We start from the raw sequence: 21,732 nt of genomic DNA, 5'->3' as shown, positions 1-21,732 counted from the left end.
CAGGGCAGATGGTACACCACATATTAGATACACACTGAGAGAACCAGGGCAGATGGTACACCACATATTAGATACACACCGAGAACCAGGGCAGATGATACGGCACACATTAGATACACACGAGAACCAGGGCAGACGGTACACCACATGTTAGATACACACCAAGATCCAGGGCAGATGGTACGGCACATACTAGATACACACAGAGATCAAGGGCAGATGGTACGCCACATATTAGATACACACCGAGATCCAGGGCAGATGGTACGGCACATGTTAGATACACACTGAGAGAACCGGGGTAAACTGTGCGCCACATGTTAGATACACACTAAGAGACAGGGCAGACAGTGCGCCACATGTTAGATACACAGAGAAAGAGACAGGGCAGACGGTACGCCACATGTTAGATACACACTGAGAGACAGGGCAGACGGTGCGCCACATGTTAGATACACAGAGAGACAGGGCAGACGGTGCGCCACATGTTAGATACACAGAGAGACAAGGCAGACGGTGCGCCACATGTTAGATACACACTGAGAGACAGGGCAGACGGTGCGCCACATGTTACATACACAGAGAGAGAGAGACAGGGCAGACGGTGCGCCACATGTTAGATACACAGAGAGACAAGGCAGACGGTGCGCCACATGTTAGATACACACTGAGAGAACACGGGCAGAGGGTGCGCCACATGTTAGATACACACTGAGAGAACACGGGCAGATGGTACGCCACATGTTAGTTACACAGAGAGAGAGAGACAGGGCAGACGGTACGCCACATGTTAGATACACACAGAGACAGGGCAGACGGTGCGCCACATGTTAGATACACACTGAGAGAGACAGGGCAGACGGTGCGCCACATGTTAGATACACAGAGAGAGAGAGAGACAGGGCAGACGGTGCGCCACATGTTAGATACACAGAGAGACAGGGCAGACGGTGCGCCACATGTTAGATACACAGAGAGACAAGGCAGACGGTGCGCCACATGTTAGATACACACTGAGAGACAGGGCAGATGGTGCGCCACATGTTAGATACACAGAGAGAGAGTGACAGGGCAGACGGTGCGCCACATGTTAGATACACACTGAGAGACAGGGCAGAGGGTGCGCCACATGTTAGATACACAGAGAGAGAGACAGGGCAGAGGGTGCGCCACATGTTAGATACACAGAGAGAGAACACGGGCAGAGGGTGCGCCACATGTTAGATACACAGAGAGAGACAGGGCAGACGGTACGCCACATGTTAGATACACACTGAGAGCCAGGGCAGATGGTGCGCCACATGTTAGATACACAGAGAGACAGGGCAGACGGTGCGCCACATGTTAGATACACAGAGAGACAGGGCAGACGGTGCGCCACATGTTAGATACACAGAGAGAGACAGGGCAGATGGTGCGCCACATATTAGATACACAGAGAGAGACAGGGCAGATGGTGCGCCACATGTTGGATACACACTGAGAGAACACGGGCAGACGGTGCGCCACATGTTAGATACACACTGAGAGAACACAGGCAGATGATGCGCCACATGTTAGATACACAGAGAGAGAGACAGGGCAGATGGTACGCCACATGTTGGATACACAGAGAGAGAGACAGGGCAGACGGTGCGCCACATGTTGGATACACAGAGAGAGAGACAAGGCAGATAGTACGCCACATGTTAGATACACACTGAGAGAACCAGGGCAGACGGTGCGCCACATGTTAGATACACAGAGAGAGACAGGGCAGACGGTGCGCCACATGTTGGATACACACTGAGAGAACACGGGCAGATGGTGCGCCACATGTTAGATACACAGAGAGAGAGAGAGACAGGGCAGACGGTGTGCCACATGTTAGATACACACTGAGAGAGACAGGGCAGACGGTGCGCCACATATTAGATACATACTGAGAGAACCAGGGCAGACGGTACAACACATATTTGATACACACTGAGAGAGGCAGGGTAGACGGTACAATACATATTAGATACACACAGAGAGACCCAGGGCAGATTGTACACCCCCTATTAGATACACACCGAGAGAACCAGGACAGATGCTATCTCACATGTTAGATACACACCAAAAGAACAAGGGCAGACGGTACGCCACATGTTAGATACACACTTAGCTTAGCTTAACTTAGTTTCTTAGCTTACATGTAGTAATATATTATACATATATATATATATATATATATATATATATATATATATATATATACTTAGTGTGTCTATACACTGTTCTTCTGATTTGGCAGTATCTAAAGCCTCCTGAACTCGGCAGGATTACCCACAGCCAACACAGAAAGTTCCCTCTCCGTCCCCTGGGAAGAATAACTTTGATTTGTTGCCTGCAGATTATTTCCAGGGTAGGATGAGCCGGAGTCTATCACACGGCCGTGTATCACCGGTCCAGGCTGCGACTGACAGCCTTCCAGCTCTCTTCTGCTGATCTTAAGAAAATACAATCCCCCTCAAAGGCGAGCGGAGACATCCTGACAACCCTATTAATGAAGTATGAAATACAGAGCGAACACCGGGGCGCCGCCATATCGCAGTCACCGCCAATCACCATATTGTCACCGGCATTCTCATAAGCATAGTTTATTTGTAAGGTGTCTCTTACTTGGAACAACTGAGGGCAGTGACTATGACAAGAGACGTTTAAGGTGCACAGTCAGCGAGCCGCCATTACTTATAATGTTCTGATAAATTTCATACTCTACCATTATAACAGACAGAGCTTAAAGGGGCACTCCAGCGGAAAATCTTTTTCTTTCAGATCATCTGGGTTTCAGAAAGTTTTATAGATTTGTAATTTACTTCTACAGTATTTAAAAATCTCAAGCCTTCCAGTACTTATCAGCAGCTGTATGTCCTGCAGGAAGTGGTGTATTCTTTCCAGTCTGACACAGCGCTCTCTACTGCCACCTCTGTCCATGTCAGGAACTGTTCAGAGCAGTAGCAAATCCCCAATAGAAAACCTCTCCTTCTCTGGACAGTTCCTGACATGGACAGAGATGGCAGCAGAGAGCACTGTGTCAGACTGGAAAGAATACACCACTTCCTGCAGGACATACAGCAGCTGGGCTAGGGTAAGGTCTAGTTTGCATTCTGTGAATGAGGGAGTTTAATCTGGCATTTGTAAGATCCCTATTACACGGGACGATTATCGTGCGAAAAATCGTTCTATCGTTCAAATTTAAACAGGCAAAGATCGAAAAATCATTCGTATGTCGTTGATCGTTGATTTAGGTCTGAACCTAAAATTATTGTTAATCATTCGCTGTAATTCTACGTTCGTTCGCTCAAGTTCCGCATTTTTTTATCGTTCAGTGTAATAGTACATTGCCCATTGTTTTCCTGAGATCAGAAGGAATAAACGATCGCAATAACATTCGTATCTAACAATTATCGTTCTGTGTAAAATGGTGAACGATTTCAGGTTGATGATAAACACTCTCGTTTGCGATCGTTTATCGTTAGTCCTTAATCGTTAAAAATCAGACCCTAATGCTGCGTTTACACAGACAGATTTATCTGACAGATCTTTGAAGCCAAAACCAGGAACAGACTATAAACAGGGATCAGGTCATAAAGGAAAGACTGGGATCCATCCTCTTTTTAAATCCATTCCTGGCTTTGGCTTCCAAAATCTGTCAGATAAATCTTTCTGTGTAAACGTACCCTAAGAAAAGTCAGTCTGGTCTGAGGTCAGCATCGGGTCCATAAGGAGTGGCCTGCGTGCATGGTCTGTATTTGTTCTGGGGGGTCTGAAGTGTGGTCAGTGTTTGTTTTAGGGGCCTGGTGTGTAGTAAGTATATGTTTTGGGGCTCTGATGTGTGGTCTGTATGTGCTTTGGGGGTATAATGTTGGGTTTGTATTTGTTCTGGGGGTCTAATATGTAATCTGTATTTGTTTTAAATTCCTGATGTGCAGCATGCATGTGTTCTAGTGGTCTTGTGTGTGGCCTGTATTTGTCCTGAGGGCCTGGTGTGTGGCCTGTATTTGTCCTGAGGGCCTGGTGTGTGGCCTGTATTTGTTCTGAGGGCCTGGCGTGTGGTCAGTATTTATTCTGGAGGTCTGATGTGTGTGGTCTCTGTATGTGTTTTGGGGGTCTGGTCTGTGATCTGTATTTATTTTGGAAGTCTGATCTGTGGCCCATATTTATTTTGGGGGTGTGGTCTGTATTTGTTCTGAGAGCCTGGCGTAGTCTGTATTTATTCTGGAGGTCTGATGTGTGTGGCCTATATATGTTTTGGGGGTCTGGTCTGTATTTATTTCAGGGGTCTGGTCTGTGGCTTGTATTTATTATGGGGGTCTGGTCTGTGGTCTGTATTTATTTCAGGGGTCTGGTCTGTGGCCTGTATGTATTTTAGAGGTCTGGTCTGTGGCCTGTATTTATTATGGGGGTCTGTGGCCTGTATTTATTATGGGGGTATGTGGCCTGTATTTATTATGGGGGTCTGTGGCCTGTATTTATTATGGGGGCCTGGTCTGTGGCCTGTATTTATTATGACGGTCTGGTCTGTGGGCTGTATTTATTTCAGGGGTCTGGTCTGTGGCCTGTACTTCTTATCGGGGTCTGGTCTGTGGCCTGTATTTATTATGGGGTCTGATCTGTGGCCTGTATGTATTTTAGGGGTCTGGTCTGTGGCCTGTATTTATTATGGGGGTCTGGTCTGTGGCCTGTATGTATTTTTTATGGGTCTGGTCTGTGGCCTGTACTTATTATAGGGGTCTGGTCTGTGGCCTGTATTTATTATAGGGGTCTGGTCTGTGGCCTGTATTTATTATGGGGTCTGGTCTGTGGCCTGTATTCATTGTGGTGCACTGAAGAGTCATATTATAATTATATTATAAACCAAATACTGCAGGTTGCGGACGTGCCCTATATAACCTTGTCCCTTCTCAAATGCTGCCATGTTTTTTCAGTCTGGACATATTACATATATCTTTGGCAGCACAAGAGTAAAATTCAATAATAACAGCGAGAGTACAGCGAGCTGCTAAGATCCGGCTAGTGGTGGCTTCTGAATAGGATCGCAGTGGTAGCTAATGGCCACTAGCCCGAGCCTTGCCTATAAACGTCATCTCTGATTATTATTCCAATCTATATTACTAAGCATGTCAGCTCCTATTTCTTTGACATATTATTATTTCTAAAGAACAGTGTAATGGAACATTTTACCATTATTATTGAGGTAATTTTCATTTCCCTTTTGCTATTATACTTTGTACTAATAATATCATTCTGACGCTTTTTTCTCTTAACTGCTTTGTACTTAGTTGTTGATTTTTTATAGTAATATACAAGCTTGCACTGCATGTCTGACCAGTGGGGGAGGGCTCCTGCTGCAGACAGTTGCCTTTCAGCTGGAGAGAGCTTCATAGGAAGTAGAAGAATGGCTGATATTCTGGGATACATACTGAACAATTCTTTATATACAGTATTCATTTCAATATGAGAAAAGATAGCATCAAAGAAGAAGAGAAAAGTGGGGAATTAGCTATAACTAATTAAAGGGGTATTCCACTCAAACATAACTTTTGATATGTTGCTGCCCATGGTGAGACTAATAATTCCTTTCATACTTGTTATTATCTATTCAGTCTCCTTTCCCCTAGTTCCGAGCTGCTGCTTTCTACTGAAACCACAAAAAAAACTGTGTGTGAGCTTTTCTCTCCTTCTCCCCCTCCTCCCTTCTAAGACAGCTGATGTAAACAAGTCTCTGGAAGGCTTTATCTGTAACATTGTAGCTTCTTTGTAAAGTTGGGAGGGTTATTCTTGGGTCAAGTTGTTAATGAACTCACTGTGATAAATCCTCCTGGTATTACAAAGAAACTACAATGTTGCAGATTAGGCCTGCCAAGGACTTGTTGACATCAGCCGTCTCAGAAGGGAGGGGGGAGACACAGAGAAAAGCTCACACACAGATTTTTGTGTTTTCAGCAGAAAGCAGCAGCTCAGAACTGGGGGAAGGAGACTGAATAGCTAATAACAACTATGGAAGGAATTGTTAGTCTCACCATGGGCAGCAACATATCAAAAGTTATTTATCAGTGGAATACCCCTTTAAGCTGAAAGTCCAGGTTCAGGTTATTAGGCCTGGACTTCCAGACATATTTTACACGTGTAATTCCATAGGGAGAAGAAGGGCATCAGTGATAGCTACAAGGACCATTACAATAATGATGACAAATCTACTTACAGATTCATCTTCGAGCTTCAGCTGCAGGACTTTATCCCCTTCTTTATAATCCTTGATGATTTCGGCCGATCGCCAAACTTCTTCTTGATCGGGGATCCACACCCGGGTATACTGCATAAGAAAAGGAAACAGAATTCAGATGACTACAAGAAGTAATAGAAATGAAGCACAACACAAAGGAATATCTAGGACAGGGATGGGGAACCGGCAACCCAGGCATGATGGGAATTGTAGTTTTGCAACAGCTGAAAGGTCGCAGGTTCACCATGCTTGATCTAGGACTACAATGTCCAGATAAATCTGAAAAACGACCAGTATAACATGGCTGCAATTACGTATTCAAAGAAGAAAATCCTGCTAGTAACCTAGTAGTCACACAGAAACGCTGAGTAGACACGATCCAGGCCAACCATAGGATCAGTTTGTAATCTGTAACCACAGAGACATATACACCAGGAGGGCATAGGAGCTGTGTACATAAAACGTCAGAATACTCTTATTAAGACCATTTGCATGGGAGCTTCATAATTTTATTTTATTTTATATGCAATAGGCCAATAAAGTGGTTGTTACACCGCATACACCCTTTAGGAAAACCACGTCAGCCTTAGTTTTATATCAATTACTCATTCTAATAGTCATCTTATCCTTTCTACCGTCCAATCTGCAGTGCCTTATTGCATCTGGACGATAAATGCCGCCATTGGGAATTTTTTTTTGCTTCTATTGTGCACCATAGGCAACTATAAGAGAATTATGTAGAGGCATGGGTTTTTGGCCATATTGGTTTATAGTTTCTTACTGAAATGATTTTCTAATGCTGCCTACACTTCCCATGATGCCCCTGAACTTGCAGAGAGAGAGAGAGAGAGAGAGAGAGAGAGAGAGAGAGAGAGAGAGAGAGAGAGAGAGGGGGGTGGAGTCTCATCACTGCAGTTCATCTAATATAGCTGTTTAACCACGCTATATACTCATTTCATAGAGACAGCATCAGCAGCATACAGATATGGGTGGTGAGGGGAGGGGTCTATGAGCAGCCAGAGGAGGTCTGATAGGTGATGATGTCATCCTGTAGTTAACAGGAAGTCAGCTGACCAAGGATAGGCCACTTCCTCAGGCACATAAAACACTGGGATTTTCTGTGGGTCACATAACACATGGATACAGCTGCGCTGCTATTAAACGTATGGCACTGTAGGCCTAGTGAAGGTGATTGCGCGTGATATGGGCAACCAAAAAACTGCAGTGCTTTTAAATGAGAAAAAGAAAGTTATCAGTGAGGATCCATGACCATTGTGTAAACCTGAAGAATCTGCAAGTATCCTGTCTGGCTTCTTCTCTAGTGAAGACTGTACAACAGGGGAAATGACAGTAGAAATTCTTCATATATTCATCCTATTAGCTGTTGCTTCCGTACAATCTGCAATAAAGGGCGGCTACATCCTTACACCACTGAGCAAGCATAGCCAGGGCCATAACTATACAGGGGCTGTGGATGCACCTGTATCTGAATAATGCCCAAAGGGTTACTCCACCCAATATGAAGACTCCAGTACTATACATATAATTGTTTGTGGCCCTATTTGAGGTTTTGCATTAGGGCCCGAGCGCTTCGGGTTCCTTATGACTTTTGTTCAGTAGAAAGTCTCAGATTCCCACTTCCAGTCTGTGTGTTTCTCTCAGTGACGTCACACATACAGCGCCTGCAGCTATACATTGTAAAGAAAGGCGATAAAAGCAATTTCTGAGAATATGTAGAACAATGATAAGACATACAATAGAGGCAGCTTGGGGCACTGGGGGATGCAGGTCACTCCATCTTACATCTCCCAATCAAAGACTGTATATCGCCTTGTTGAGAGAAATACACAACATATTCCCAAATGTACGCTGACCGCTTATGGAGGATCCTTGGTGTAAAACCACAACATAAAGCAAACATTGTCTGCTGTTTTATAGATGTCACTACATAGAAAAGCTGCAACGGGATCTCTGGTAACCGGTCTGACCCGGGGCTATGAAGCACAGCCTATTGTTACATCCCCCACAAAGATAGAGGCTTCAGATATCCAATGGGGAGACTGAGTAACTCTTCTACCACTTAACAGAACCAAGTAACTCATACAAAGCACGACATAATAAAATAACCTATACACCAGGTGACAGAACCAAGTAGCTCATCCACCACACTACATAACCAAGTAACTCAACCTGTGTACAACAGAACCAAGTAACCCATCCACCGCACGATATAACAAAATAACCTATACAACTGAGGACAGAACCAAGTAACTCATCCAATGCACAATAGACCCAGGTAACTCATCCACCGCTCAACGGAACCAATTAACTCATCCACTGCACAACAGAACCAAGTAACTCATCCACCACACAAGAAGTTACTCATCCACTGCACAACAGAACCAAGTAACTCATCCACTGCACAACAGAACCAAGTAACTCATCCACTGCACAACAGAACCAAGTAACCCATCCACCATACAAGTAACTCATCCACTGCACAACAGAACCAAGTAACCTATCCACCACAAGAAGTTACTCATCCACTGCACAACAGAACCAAGTAACCCATCCACCACAAAACAAGTACCTCATCCAATGCACAACAGAACCAAGTAACTCATCCACCAATCAACAAGTAACTCATTCACTGCACAACAGAACCAAGTAACCCATCCACCATACAAGTAACTCATCCACTGCACAACAGAACCAAGTAACCCATCCACCATACAAGTAACTCATCCACTGCACAACAGAACCAAGTAACCCATCCACCACAAAACAAATACCTCATCCAATGCACAATAGACCCAGGTAACTCAGCAAGAGTGAACCAAGGAACTCATCCAACGCTCAACAGAACCAAGTAACTCATCCTCAGCACAACACAACCAAGTAACTCATCCACCGCACAACAGAACCAAGTAACCCATCCACCGCACGACATAACAAAATAACTTCTACAACTGAGCACAGAACCAAGTAACTCATCCAATGCACAATAGACCTAGGTAACTCATCCACCACTTAACGGAACCAAATAACTCATCCACTGCACAACAGAACCAAGTAACCCATCCACCACAAAACAAGTACATCATCCAATGCACAATAGACCCAGGTAACTCAGCAAGAGTGAACCAAGGAACTCATCCACCGCTCAACAGAACCAAGTGACGCATCCTCCTAACAACAGAACCAAGTAACTCATCCACCGCACCACAAAACGAAGTAAGGGCCCATTTACACAGGAAGATTATCTGACAGATTATCTGTCAAAGATTTGAAGCCAAAGCCAGGAATGGATTTGAAAAGAGGAAAAATCTCAGGTGTTCCTTTATGACCTGATCTCGGTTTATAGTCTGTTCCTGGCTTTGGTTTCAAATCTTTGGTAGATAATCTGTCAGATAATCTGTGTAAATGGACCCTAACTCAAACACAGCATGAGAGAACCACCTGTTCTTATGACTTACCAAGCTATATATTTGTCAATCTCATAAAGTCATAGGGCCCTATTCCACCGGACGATTATCGTTCAGATTATCGTTAAATCGTTCGAATCTAAACGATAATCATTCGGTTGAAATGCAGTTAACGATTAACGACCGAACAATAAATCGTTGATCGCTTTATAAGACCTGGACCTATTTTTATCGTTGCTCGTTCGCAAAAGTTCGCAAATCGTTCGCATTGAATAAGACATCATTCGGTCGTTCGCAATAGATACGAACGCAATAGCGAGTAAATAGCGAAGAGAAACGATCGCAATTACGATCATAAGTAACGATTATCGTTCCATGGAAATGACTGAACATTTTCAGGTCTTTTGCAATAGCAGTTGTTTGAGATCGTTAATCGTTAACGATTATGCAAACGATAATCGTCCGGTGGAATAGGGCCCATACATTGGTAGTCAGAAGTCATTTTGGTATCACAAAGAAGAAAGATTATTTTACGTTCCTAAGCCCAAGGATGATGGCTAGCTATCAACAGTTACCTAAATAAAGCGAATACTAGTAATGGAGCAGTGAGCACTCCTAAAGAATAAAATAATAAGAGAGAGAGAGAGAGATCTAATAGCGTGGTCCAGGTGCCAGGACTGCCAGCAATGATAGAGGACAGTGTGGGCAGGATCTGGCATCTGCCCAGACACCTACATAAACTTATAACAACAGAAAGATAAACTCGGCAGAGAAGCGACGTACAGACTATTGTGATAAGTCAGAGTGACGGACGCAGGTCACGGAACACTTCATACCATTATATTCAGGCAATAACAGTATTCAGGACAGTAAAAGTAACTCCTAAAGTTATTAAAGTGGGTAAGTAAGAAAGTAAGTTCACCCGTAATGAATCCGGTTGGCTGCAGCCACTATTAAATGCAATGCAATAACCTAGATATTATCCTACTGACCTCCTATAGCCAACTGCATTGTCCTCGGAGATCCTGGGGATAATTCCTTTAAGAGTAAGCTAACAACCACATTGTATATTAATAGACAGCCAAGAAATGACTAAATGAGCAGTATTAATCTATTAACCTTGTTCATTAAATAATTCATTCCTTCATTAGTCTCTATTACCCCGTGATTCACCAATGGTATTTGTGTTACTGGTGAGATATAGTGTGAGAATGTAAGCTATTCCTTTAAAGGGGATCTGTCAGCTCTGTGTGCCGCTAAGCCAGGGATGGGGAACCTTAGGCCCTTCAGCTGTTGCAAAACTACAATTCCCATTATGCCTGGAAAGCCAAAGCTTTAGTTTTGGCTGTCCAGGCATGATGGGAGTTGTAGTTCTGCAACAGCTAAAAGGACGGAAGATTCCCCATCCGTGTGCTAAGCACTGCTGACATGGGCAGATAGGGAAATAAAAAAAAATAATTCTTGTCTCTTGGTTGATGGCTGTTTGGAAAGTTATAAAATTATGTTTTCCTTCCAAGCCCATCTGCTAATCTGTAGTATCCATGCTTCCTCCACCCTTCCTCTTGTCTTCTAGCACTGAGCATCAATCAAGCAGGGAAGAAAGGGGTGGGGGAGGGAGGAGGCATGCATGCTCCTGCTCAGCCTGGCCTCTCAGCCACTTGAGCATGGAAGTAAAACACGATTTTATAACTTTAACTATGCAAACAGCCATCAGCTAAATGATAATTATTTTCTTTAACCCGGTACGAATAGTAAAGTTAAATATTTTAGAAAAATTTATTAATTTAACAAATTTGTCTCCTCCTGATATGCTGCTTTTTCGCTCCCATTGTTGACAGCTCTTTGTCTATGTTACTGACCACCACTCTGCTCTAAAAACAGTGATTAGATAGACGGATAGTGGTGGTCGATAACCTAGAGAACAAGCTGTCAACAATAGGGATTGGGGGGGGGGAGAGACAGCATGTCAGGAAAAGGAGGCAAGTTTGGTAAATTAATGCATTTGCTAAATTATTTAACTTAACCAGCCCTACATGTGTAATAGTGTAATTATGTAAGTTGAGATGGAAATACCCCTTTAATTTTGTGCTCTATGATGAAAGGGGTTGTTATGTGAAAATATTTTTCTTTCAAATCAACTGGTTTCAGAAACTTATATAGATTTGTAATTTACTTCTATCTGAAAATGTCAAGTCTTCCAGTACTTATCAGCTGCTGTATATCCTGCAGGAAGTGGCGTATTATTTCCAGTCTGACAGTGCTCTCTGCTGCCACCTTTGTGCATGTCAGGAACTGTCCAGAGCAGGAGAGCTTTTCTATGGGGATTTGCTGCTGCTCTGGACAGTTCCTGACATGGACAGAGGTGGCAGCAGATAGCACTGTGTCAGACTGGAAAGAAAACAACATTTTCTGCAGGACATACAGCAGCTGATAAGTACTGGACTTGAGATTTTTAAATATAGGTAAATTACAAATCTATATTTAGAATTAAGAATATTTTTTTTCTTTAAGTTAAATAGGAAGGACATTTAGTGCAGCAACTAATACTCAATACAATATGGAGCCCTTTAAGGACTCCGTATACACTGTGATCCCAGTAAGTGGCCATAACTGAGCAGCGCAGCTGCTTCCATCCTAGTAACAAGCTGCAGACTTACACTGTAATTATCCGGATCTCTCGGAATGATCGGCTGTTGCTATGAGCTTTATTTAGCTGCTTTGCCATGGACACACAAGCAGCAGGCAGCACCCAATTACTATGGGATATTATACTTATGGGGTAAGACATGGCCACACAGCGGAGTAAGGAGCCGGCTGCGTGCTCCCATACATTATTAATACTCGGAGAGAAATGACACTTGTGCAATGATCTTGCAACACACATTAGATGGGGAATTGGGTATTATGCATTGATCTTGTCCTCTGCTGGAGGAAGAGGAAGCATAGGGTGTTACATAATTATTACATGTTAGAAAGACATGATATATGTCTATTGACAGGTTTACTGACTGGGTCAGATTAAAATACATCAGTCAGGATCAGTAAGCATAAGTATACACACAGTGACTTAAAGGAGTACTCCAGAATTTTTTTTTAATTTACAGGTTTCATTAAGTTATACAGATTTGTAAATTACTTCTATAAAAAAACAAACCCAAGTCCAGTACTTATCAGCTACTGTATATCCTGTAGGAAGTGGTGTATTCTTTCCAGTCTGACACACTGCTCCCTGCTACCACCTCTGTCCATGTCAGGAACTGTCCAGAGCAGCAGCAAACCCCATAGAAAACTTCTCCTGCTCTGGACAGTTCCTGACATGGACAGAGGTGGCAGCAGAGAGCACTGTGTTGGGGTATGCACACTGAGGAAAAGGTGAGGAATTGAAGAGGAATCCGCTCTTATTTCAGCTTAAAATTCCTCCTGTAAAATATGTACAGAGCAATGTCCCGTTGTGTTCAATGGGATTTCTGCTCTGTTGTTCACACTGCAGAATTTCCGAGCAGAATTTTCTGCTGTAGATCTGCTAGAGGAATCCTATAGAAGTCAATGAGGGGCTTAAATTCTGCTTGAATTCTGCCTGAAAACTTTCTGCTTCAATTCCTCGAGAATTCCTCAGTGTGCACATAGCCTTGGACTGGAAAGAATACACCACTTCCTGCAGGACATACAGCAGCTGATAAGTACTGGAAGGCTTAAGATTTTTAAATTGAATTTAAAATCTGCATAACTTTTTGACATTTTCTCCAGAGTACCCCTTTAAATTTATACGTTTTTACATTTATAGATTAGATAATAAAGCGAACTGCATGTGTGGAATTTTGGTTCCTTGGCCTGATCACCATGGATCTTGTGCAGCGGCACATTAGAAGTCTATTCTAGAGCTACACATCAGTCAGGAAGCAACCTTGAAATGATATTATTGCAAAATAAACTAAAGCAGAACCCAGAATAAAGTCTGACAATGGTTAGTAATCCTTATACTCGGCATATGCCACTGCAGTGGTATCAGGCTACATGATGATTCTGTAGCTAAACCCATAGACAGACTTACTGATGATGCAGTGAGAAGAAATGAGAGATACGCATAGGGCGTCTCTGGTAACCGATCACGGCCTTATTAGCGCTGTGTATATACTGATAAATTACGATAGAAGTTTGCTGACGCCGGCATGCTAATAACCTCATCTACCAGTATTCATGCCACTATGAATGGACATTAGCGTATATGAAAGCTGCCATATAACTCATGTGGTCGGTAATGCGCCTTCTTCTCCAGGCTCCGTCTCGCAATAAGAGCTTGAAGTGAAATGATCCGCAATGGGTAGGAGATGTAAATGAGATGTAATTACATCCGGATACGCAGCTCAAGTCCAAACAGGCAGATTCATATATTTATTGGAGATATTTACTTGATAGGTCTCAGCGGAATCAGGTTATGGTAACACGGTTACCGTAACATCTTTTCAACAGTCCCGCAGGTCAACAAACACTTGCATTAAAGAGGACGTTCCACAAAAATAAAAAAAATGGCCGGTGCGGGGGTGCGAGAAAATAATAAACAAGAAAACTCTCCCCTCCTCCTGCCTCCGTTGCGTTTCTCCCGGGTCCTGCTGACAGCTGCCGGCTGTCATTTTCAGGTGGAAACCGGGTATGTCATGTACCTGGTTTTTGCAGCTGCAATGTCGTGATTGCCTGTTCAGCCTGTCTATGACTGGGATGGTGTCCCACCGGGTATGTGACATTGTAGCTAGTCAAATGCAAAGCATCCAGGGTTGGACTTACAGTAAACTCGCTCATCTCTAGTCCTGACCCCTGCTTAGTTCTATTTACACTAGGGGGCTTTTATGACCAATCACTAGATTGCTTATACTGTTCTGTGCCATCGCACAGCACTGATCAGTGAGATCAGTGCTCTGCTATAGAGTATGCTTGAGGCAGTCTCTAGAGCAGATCCCTGATCGAACAGCATGGAGGTAAGTAGGAGACTTCCGACTGTCACGGAAACGAATCAGAACCCCCTCAGTCACTCATGTTACGGACTTGGTAAGGGTATGTTCACACTGAGCAAATACGTCACATGACATGTCACTTCTTTGAGTGGGGAGCAGCGCGCGCTCTCCCATAGACGAGCTATGGCACACTGAAAAGTTCAGCCGTGAAATTCACCCTGTTTTACTCAGTGTGAACATACCCTAATAGGCACTATCATTAAAAAAAAAAACTTTTAATATATTAGAGAGACATTTCAAAAGTTTTGATTAGTTGGAGTTTGAGTGTTGCTATAGATATGTAGCCACCTATGAAAACCACAGCTTGCCCTGCAAAAAACGAACCCCCAGACAGTCAATAAGTCAAAAACAATAAAAGGTTACGGCTTCCAGGTATGCCTTAAACAGTGGCGTAGCTACCATAGAGGCAGGGTAGGCAACTGCTATGGGGCCCATGCAGGAGGGGGCCCGGGGGAGAAGGTAAGAGCCTTCTTGTGTCCCTCTGCTTAACCCCTTATGTACTGCAGTGTGTAAGTGACCCAACGTTTACTTACATGCTAAAACACAAAAAAGGGTGAACAAGCAGAAGACAAAGAGATCTCTGCTTCACTGCACTGATAACCCCTAACCTCTGCTCTGGCTGCCTGCCACAACCAAGTAGTAAAATGTGCAGAGCTCCCGTGCAGAGGTCAGAGCAGTGCACCAGCAGTAAAGCAGAGATCTCCTTGTCTTCTGAACATTGGGTCACTTACACACTGTAGTACATCAGGGGTTAAGCAGAAGGTAGTCTGCTGCTGCACCTATCTATTTAACCATAAAGGCTCCTAATGGGCCCTTACAAATTTTTGCTATGGGGCCCCATGAATCCTAGCTACGCCCCTGGCCTCAAAGGGCTTAAAAGGTAATTGTGCCAAAAACAGTATTCAGTTTATAATAGGAACAATTTAGAGTGAACAGAAGAATAATATGGAAGCGCTAATGCAAGAGGAAAAGAAATCAGAACTTTCTAGTACAATTGCATCGCTCTATCTCATCTTAAAAGCTGTTACATAACGGTTTTACGTACAAACATTGAATTCAAATGGGTTTAATGTGCGGCTGCCGAGAAGGTAAATGTAATGTGATTAAACGTCTCTGGGCTGTGACTGCAATGTAATCGACTGCAGACAAAGGCAACGCACTCCAGCTCTGCTGCACCTACAGAATTGGATTCATAGACGACCTGTCATCTCCTATGACCAAATACAAGACGCGTCTTCCTGCAACATAACAATTCTAAAGCGTCTTCTCGCAAATTTGCTTTGCCTCATTCCTTTGTTATTCCTCCTGCAAATGCATGAATAAACTGAGAACAGGGCGTCACAATTTCACTTGTTAATGTGGCACGTTATACTATGGCATTCTCAGACCGGTTGTGCCACACTGTAGGAAAATATCCTATAGACCACGCCCACTTGTCAATTTTAGGGCCCTATTCCACCGGACGATTATCGTTTGCATAATCGTTGACGATTAACAATCTCAAACGACAGCTATTGCGAAAGACCTGAAAACGTTCACTCATTTCCATGGAACGATAATCGTTACTTATGATCGTAATTGCGATCGTTTTTCTTCGTTATTTATTCGCTATTGCGTTCGTATCTATTGCGAACGACCGAACGATGTCTTATTCAATGCGAACGTTTTGCGAATGAGCAACGATAAAAATAGGTCCAGGTCTTATAAAGCGATCAACGATTTCTCGTTCGGTCGTTAATCGTTAACTGCATTTCAACCGAACGATTATCGTTTAGATTCGAACGATTTAACGATAATCTGAACGATAACCGTCTGGTGGAATAGGACCCTTAGAACAAGCATGTTGGAGAGACACATCAAGAGTTTTAATTGTTGGGGGGGGGGGGGGGGGGGGTTGAGTGTTTAATCTTAAAGAGGATGTACCACCAGGTACATCCTCTTTAACCTGACCCCACGGATCAAACAGCGCCGGCACGTGGAAGCCGGTGCCACGGCCCATTTTCCGGACAGAGCCCTTTTCCCGTGCACAGCGCCGTTCTATGCACCGGAACTGGCCGGTGTTCAAGCACTGGAGGTAGGCCGTCCCGCCTCCAGTGGGAGCCGCGTCATGGAGGAGAGGGAATTCCCTCCCACTGGGGGCGGGCCAGCCTACCTCCAGTGCTTGAGCACCGGCCGGTTCCGGTGCATAGAACAGCGCCGTGCACGGGAACCGGGCCTCGGTCCGGAAAACGGACCGCGGCACCAGCTTTGCCGTGCCAGCGCCGTTCGATCCGTGGGTTCAGGTTAAAGAGGATGTACCTGGTGGTACATCCTCTTTAAGGTAGGGCCGGGAGAAGGGCGAGGTTGTAAATTTTTCACTGCTCCATAGACTTATAATAGAGACCATATCCTGCAGTGAGGCAGAAAAGGTGGCGAACCAGGGAGTGAAGCGCATAGCTGTGTGCTTTTCCTGGCTTTATTTAAAGTGTCACTGTTGTTTGTAAAAACTAGAGACATGTCAAAAGTTTTGATCGATCCAGGTCTGAGTGTTCACACCCCTACCAATCAGGAGAAGATCCCGTCTGATCAAAACTTTTGACAGTTTAAAATACAAGAAATAACTTGGTCATAGCATTGCCTAGGTATAGCTGGAATTGTGAGGAACAACAACTCCCATCATGCCTTTTTCCAACATTGATAAATTTCACCTACATTTTAGCAAAAATTACATGTTTTTCCACCCTTGGTTCTTCAGCTATTTGTAAAATACAACTCCCAGCATGCCCTGACAGCAGCAGGTTGTCAAGGCATGCTGGGAATTGTAGTTCGGTAACAGCTTGTGAGACCCATGTTATGTTTGCACTAGAAACGATTCACTATTTCAAAGTAAAAAAAAAAAAAAAAAAAAGTACCAAGGCCTAAAAATGGCCCAAATCTGTGTGTGTGATATCATGGGTCATCCATTATTTACTAGCCAGCCTTATCCCTCCAAGGCTCCAGCTCATCCACTTTTAATGCTGACTTAAGTCAAAAATATAAAAAATATATGAATACTTCGTATTATTGGCCGCGGACTCCACCACCCAGGGATGAAGAGAGGCTGGAGCTCAGGATTGTGGTTTACGAGTAGAATAGTGATATATACAGTATATAAATATACTGTGTGTGTGTGTGTGTGTGTGTGTGTGTGTATATATACACATACACACACACACAGTGGTACCTTGGATTAAGAGTAACTTGGATTAAGAGCATTTTGCAAGAAGAGCTCACAGTTTTTCAAAATTGTGACTTGGTTTAAGAGCATTGCTTTGGTTTACAAGCTCCTGTAGTGGGTGGAAGGGGGAGGGGGGAGGGTCATGGTCTACATAGTGTGGTCTACAGCACTGTACTCTGACCCAGGAATTCTCCCTCACCTTCCAATCATAGCAGATCCACTACAGGCTGGGGCTTACATGAGGGGACAGGACTGTGGAGGTAATCTCTCCATAGCTGTAACCCCTCTCTCCCTGGACAGAGAGTGCTGCTATACTGTGCCCACATCTGTCCTGCTCATTCGTTCATGCTCCCTGCAGTCTCTGTCTGCCCTTGTGTTTCCCATCCTCTCTATTCCTGCTATAATGTGCCTGCACTCTCACTCATCTATACACACTGCTGTTATAATCTGCCTGCACTTACACTCAGCTATATATAGTACACTTCAACTATAATGTGCCTGCATTCACACCCAGCTATACACACTGCTGCTATAATGTGCCTGCACTTACACTCAGCTATACACACTGCTGCTATAATGTGCCTGCACTTACACTCAGCTATACACAAAGTTGCTACATTCTTTGCTTCATCTGTTTTACATGTTATTCAGAATTTTAAAAAAATCATTATTTTTGGGGTGTGGAACCAATTGTCTGCATTTCAATGATTTCTTATGGTCCAATTTGCTTTGGCTTAAGAGTGGATTTGGATTACAAGCACGGTCCCGGAATGAATTATGCTCATAATCCATGGCAACACTGTATATACATATGTATAGTACACAAGAAGAGGAACCAGCACCGGATACCTTGAACCCGCATGTAGCTAACAGAGCATAACCCCCGTTAAACAGCAAGCAGAGCTCTGTATGTAAATACACTACCGTTCAAAAGTTTGGGGTCACCCAAACAATTTAGTGTTTTCCATGAAAAGTCCCATTTCTTCACCACCATACCTTGTGAAATGAATAGAAAATAGAGTCAAGACATTGACAAGGTTAGAAATAATGATTTGTATGTGAAATAACATTGTTCTTACATCACACTTTGCTTCCGTCAAAGAATCCTCCTTTTGCAGCAATTCCAGCATTGCACACCTTTGGCATTCTAGCTGTTAATCTGTTGGGGTAAGCTGGAGAAATTGCCCCCCACGCTTCTAGAAGCAGCTCCCACAAGTTGGATTGGTTGGATGGGCACTTCTGGCGTACCATACGGTCAAGCTGCTCCCACAACAGCTCAATGGGGTTCAGATCTGGTGACTGCCTGGCCACTCCATTACCTATGATAGAATACCAGCTGCTGCTTCTGCTGTAAATAGTTCTTGCACAATTTGGAGGTGTGTTTAGGGTCATTGTCCTGTTGTAGGACGAAATCAAGCGCTGTCCACTGGGTATGGCATGGCGTTGCAGAGTGATGGCCTTCCTTATTCAGAATCCCTTTTACCCTGTACAAATCTCCCACCTTACCAGCACCAAAGCAACCCCAGACCATCACATTACCTCCACCATGCTTAAAGGGGTTATCCAGCGCTACAAAAACATGGCCTCTTTTCCCCCTACTGTTGTCTCCTGTTCAGGTGTGGTTTGCAATTAAGCTCCATTTACTTCAATGGAACTGAGTTTCAAAACCCCACCCAAACTGGAGACAAGAGTAGGGGGAAAGTGGCCATGTTTTTTGTAGCGCTGGATAACCCCTTTAACAGATGGCGTCAGGCATTCTTTCAGCATCTTTTCATTTGTTCTGCGTCTCACAAACCTTCTTCTTTAGGGCTCGTTCCCACTGAGCAAAAGCAGCTGAATTTCTGCGCTGAATCAGCGCTGAAATTTCAGCCGTTAAAATAGGTGCAGAGCTAATTTCCATTGTGTTGAATGGAAATTCTGCTCTGCAGTTCACACAGTGGAATTTCCGCACTGAACTAATCCGCTTTCCGCCAGAAGAATGAACATGTTCATTCTTCCGCTAGCGGAAGCCTATACAAATCAATGGGGCTCTGATTTTCTGTTTCAGCGCGGATTCAGCGCGGATTCAGCGCGGAATACAAGCGTAATACAAGCGGAAATTACTCGCTGAATCAGCGCGGAAATGGGGAAAAGGGGGGGGAGGAGGATTCTAGTATATGTTCTGGTATAGTCTAGTTTACTCACCAAATACTCGCTGAATTTCAGCGCTGAATGCATGCGGATTCAGCGCGGATTCCTCGAGTATTCCGCGCTGAATTTGTCAAGAGCTGATTACGAGCTGAACACTTTCCTAGCAGAATACGCAGGGATTCTGCTTGCATTCTGCTTATATTCTGCTCGGAATTCAGCGTCAGTTGATTTCAGGCGGAAATATTTCCTTGCGTAATCCGCTCCTTTTGCTCTGTGTGAACGTAGCCTTATGATCCAAACACCTCAAACTTGGATTCATCCGTCCACAACACTTTTTTCCAGGCTTCCTCTGTCCAATGTCTGTGTTCTTTTGCCCATCCTAATCTTTTTCTTTTATTGGCCAGTCTCAGATATGGCTTTTTCTTTGCCACTCTGCCCTGAAGCCCAAAATCCCGCAGCCGCCGCTTCACTGTAGATGTTGACACTGGTGTTTTGCGGATACTATTTAATGAAGTTGCCAGTTGGGGACCTGTGAGGCGTCTGTTTCTCAAACCAGAGACTCTAATGTGCTTATCTTCTTGCTTAGTTGTGCAATGCGGCCTCCCACTTCTTTTTCTACTCTGGTTAGAGCCTGTTTGTGCTGTCCTCTAAAGGGAGTAGTACACACCATTGTAGGAAATCTTCAATTTCTTAGCAATTTCTCGCATGGAATAGCCTTCATTTCTAAGAACAAGAATAGACTGTCGAGTTTCAGATAAAAAGTTCTCTTTTTCTGGCCATTTTCAGCGTTTAATTGACCCCACAAATGTGATGCTCCAGAAACACAATCTGCTCAAAGGAAGATCAGTTTTGTAGCTTCTGTAACAAGCTAGACTGTTTTCAGATGTGTGAACATGATTGCACAAGGGTTTTCTAATCATCAATCAGCCTTCTGAGCCAATGAGCAAACACATTGTACTATTAGAACACTGGAGTGATAGTTGCTGGAAATGGGCCTCTATACACCTATGTAGATATTGCACCAAAAACCAGACATTTGCAGCTAGAATAGTCATTTACCACATTAGCAATGTATAGAGTGTATTTGTTTAAAGTTAGGACTAGTTTAAAGTTACAGTGCTTTTCCTTAAAAAATAATTACATTTCAATGTGACCCCAAACTTTTGAACGGTAGTGTATGTGTGTTTGTGTGTGTATATATATATAGCACTCTGATTATTTGTAAATAATGTTAATTTCCTATATGTGTTTATGTCGCACTGAAAAAATAGGATTTTATCTTTAAATTTTTTAAAAAATAACTTTTATTCTTCAATAGTTAAAAACTTCTATATTCAAAAAGTCACCAGATGCTTAAAGACCTAATTTCTGTGTAAATAGAAATTAGGTCTTTAAGCATCTGGTGACTTTTTGAATATAGAAGTTTTTAACTATTGAAGAATAAAAATTATTTTTAAAAAAATGTAAAGATAAAATCCTATTTTTTCAGTGCAACATATATATATATATATATATATATATATATATATATATATATATATATATATATATATATGTATATACACACCACAACACTTCTCCAGGCTACAGCGTACAAAAAAGTCACAGGTATCTTTCCAGCGATGTTTATGAAGTCCACACAATAAAAAAAATACAGTAACGTTTCGGTGGGAAAACCACATCCTTGAAAAAGGTGGTTTTCCCACCGAAACTTTGCTGTAT

At 43.3% G+C, this 21,732-nt stretch overlaps 1 protein-coding gene across 1 annotated transcript in view; it reads right to left on the bottom strand.

Annotated features, from left to right (window-relative positions):
• MYO5B (myosin VB) overlaps window positions 1-21,732 on the bottom strand; it is a 156,565-nt gene that overhangs the window by 87,052 nt on the left and 47,781 nt on the right. Inside the window, exon 2 of the mRNA XM_069963199.1 lies at window positions 6,230-6,340. Coding sequence (XP_069819300.1) covers window positions 6,230-6,340 — 111 coding nt within the window. The remainder of the gene's footprint in view (window positions 1-6,229; window positions 6,341-21,732) is intronic.

This window comes from Dendropsophus ebraccatus, chromosome 3 (genome assembly GCF_027789765.1).
Source record: "Dendropsophus ebraccatus isolate aDenEbr1 chromosome 3, aDenEbr1.pat, whole genome shotgun sequence".
In the NCBI taxonomy this organism is placed as follows: Eukaryota; Metazoa; Chordata; class Amphibia; order Anura; family Hylidae; genus Dendropsophus; species Dendropsophus ebraccatus.
The sequence above is the reverse complement of the archived record's forward strand: the minus strand, read 5'-3'. Positions and strand labels throughout refer to the sequence as shown.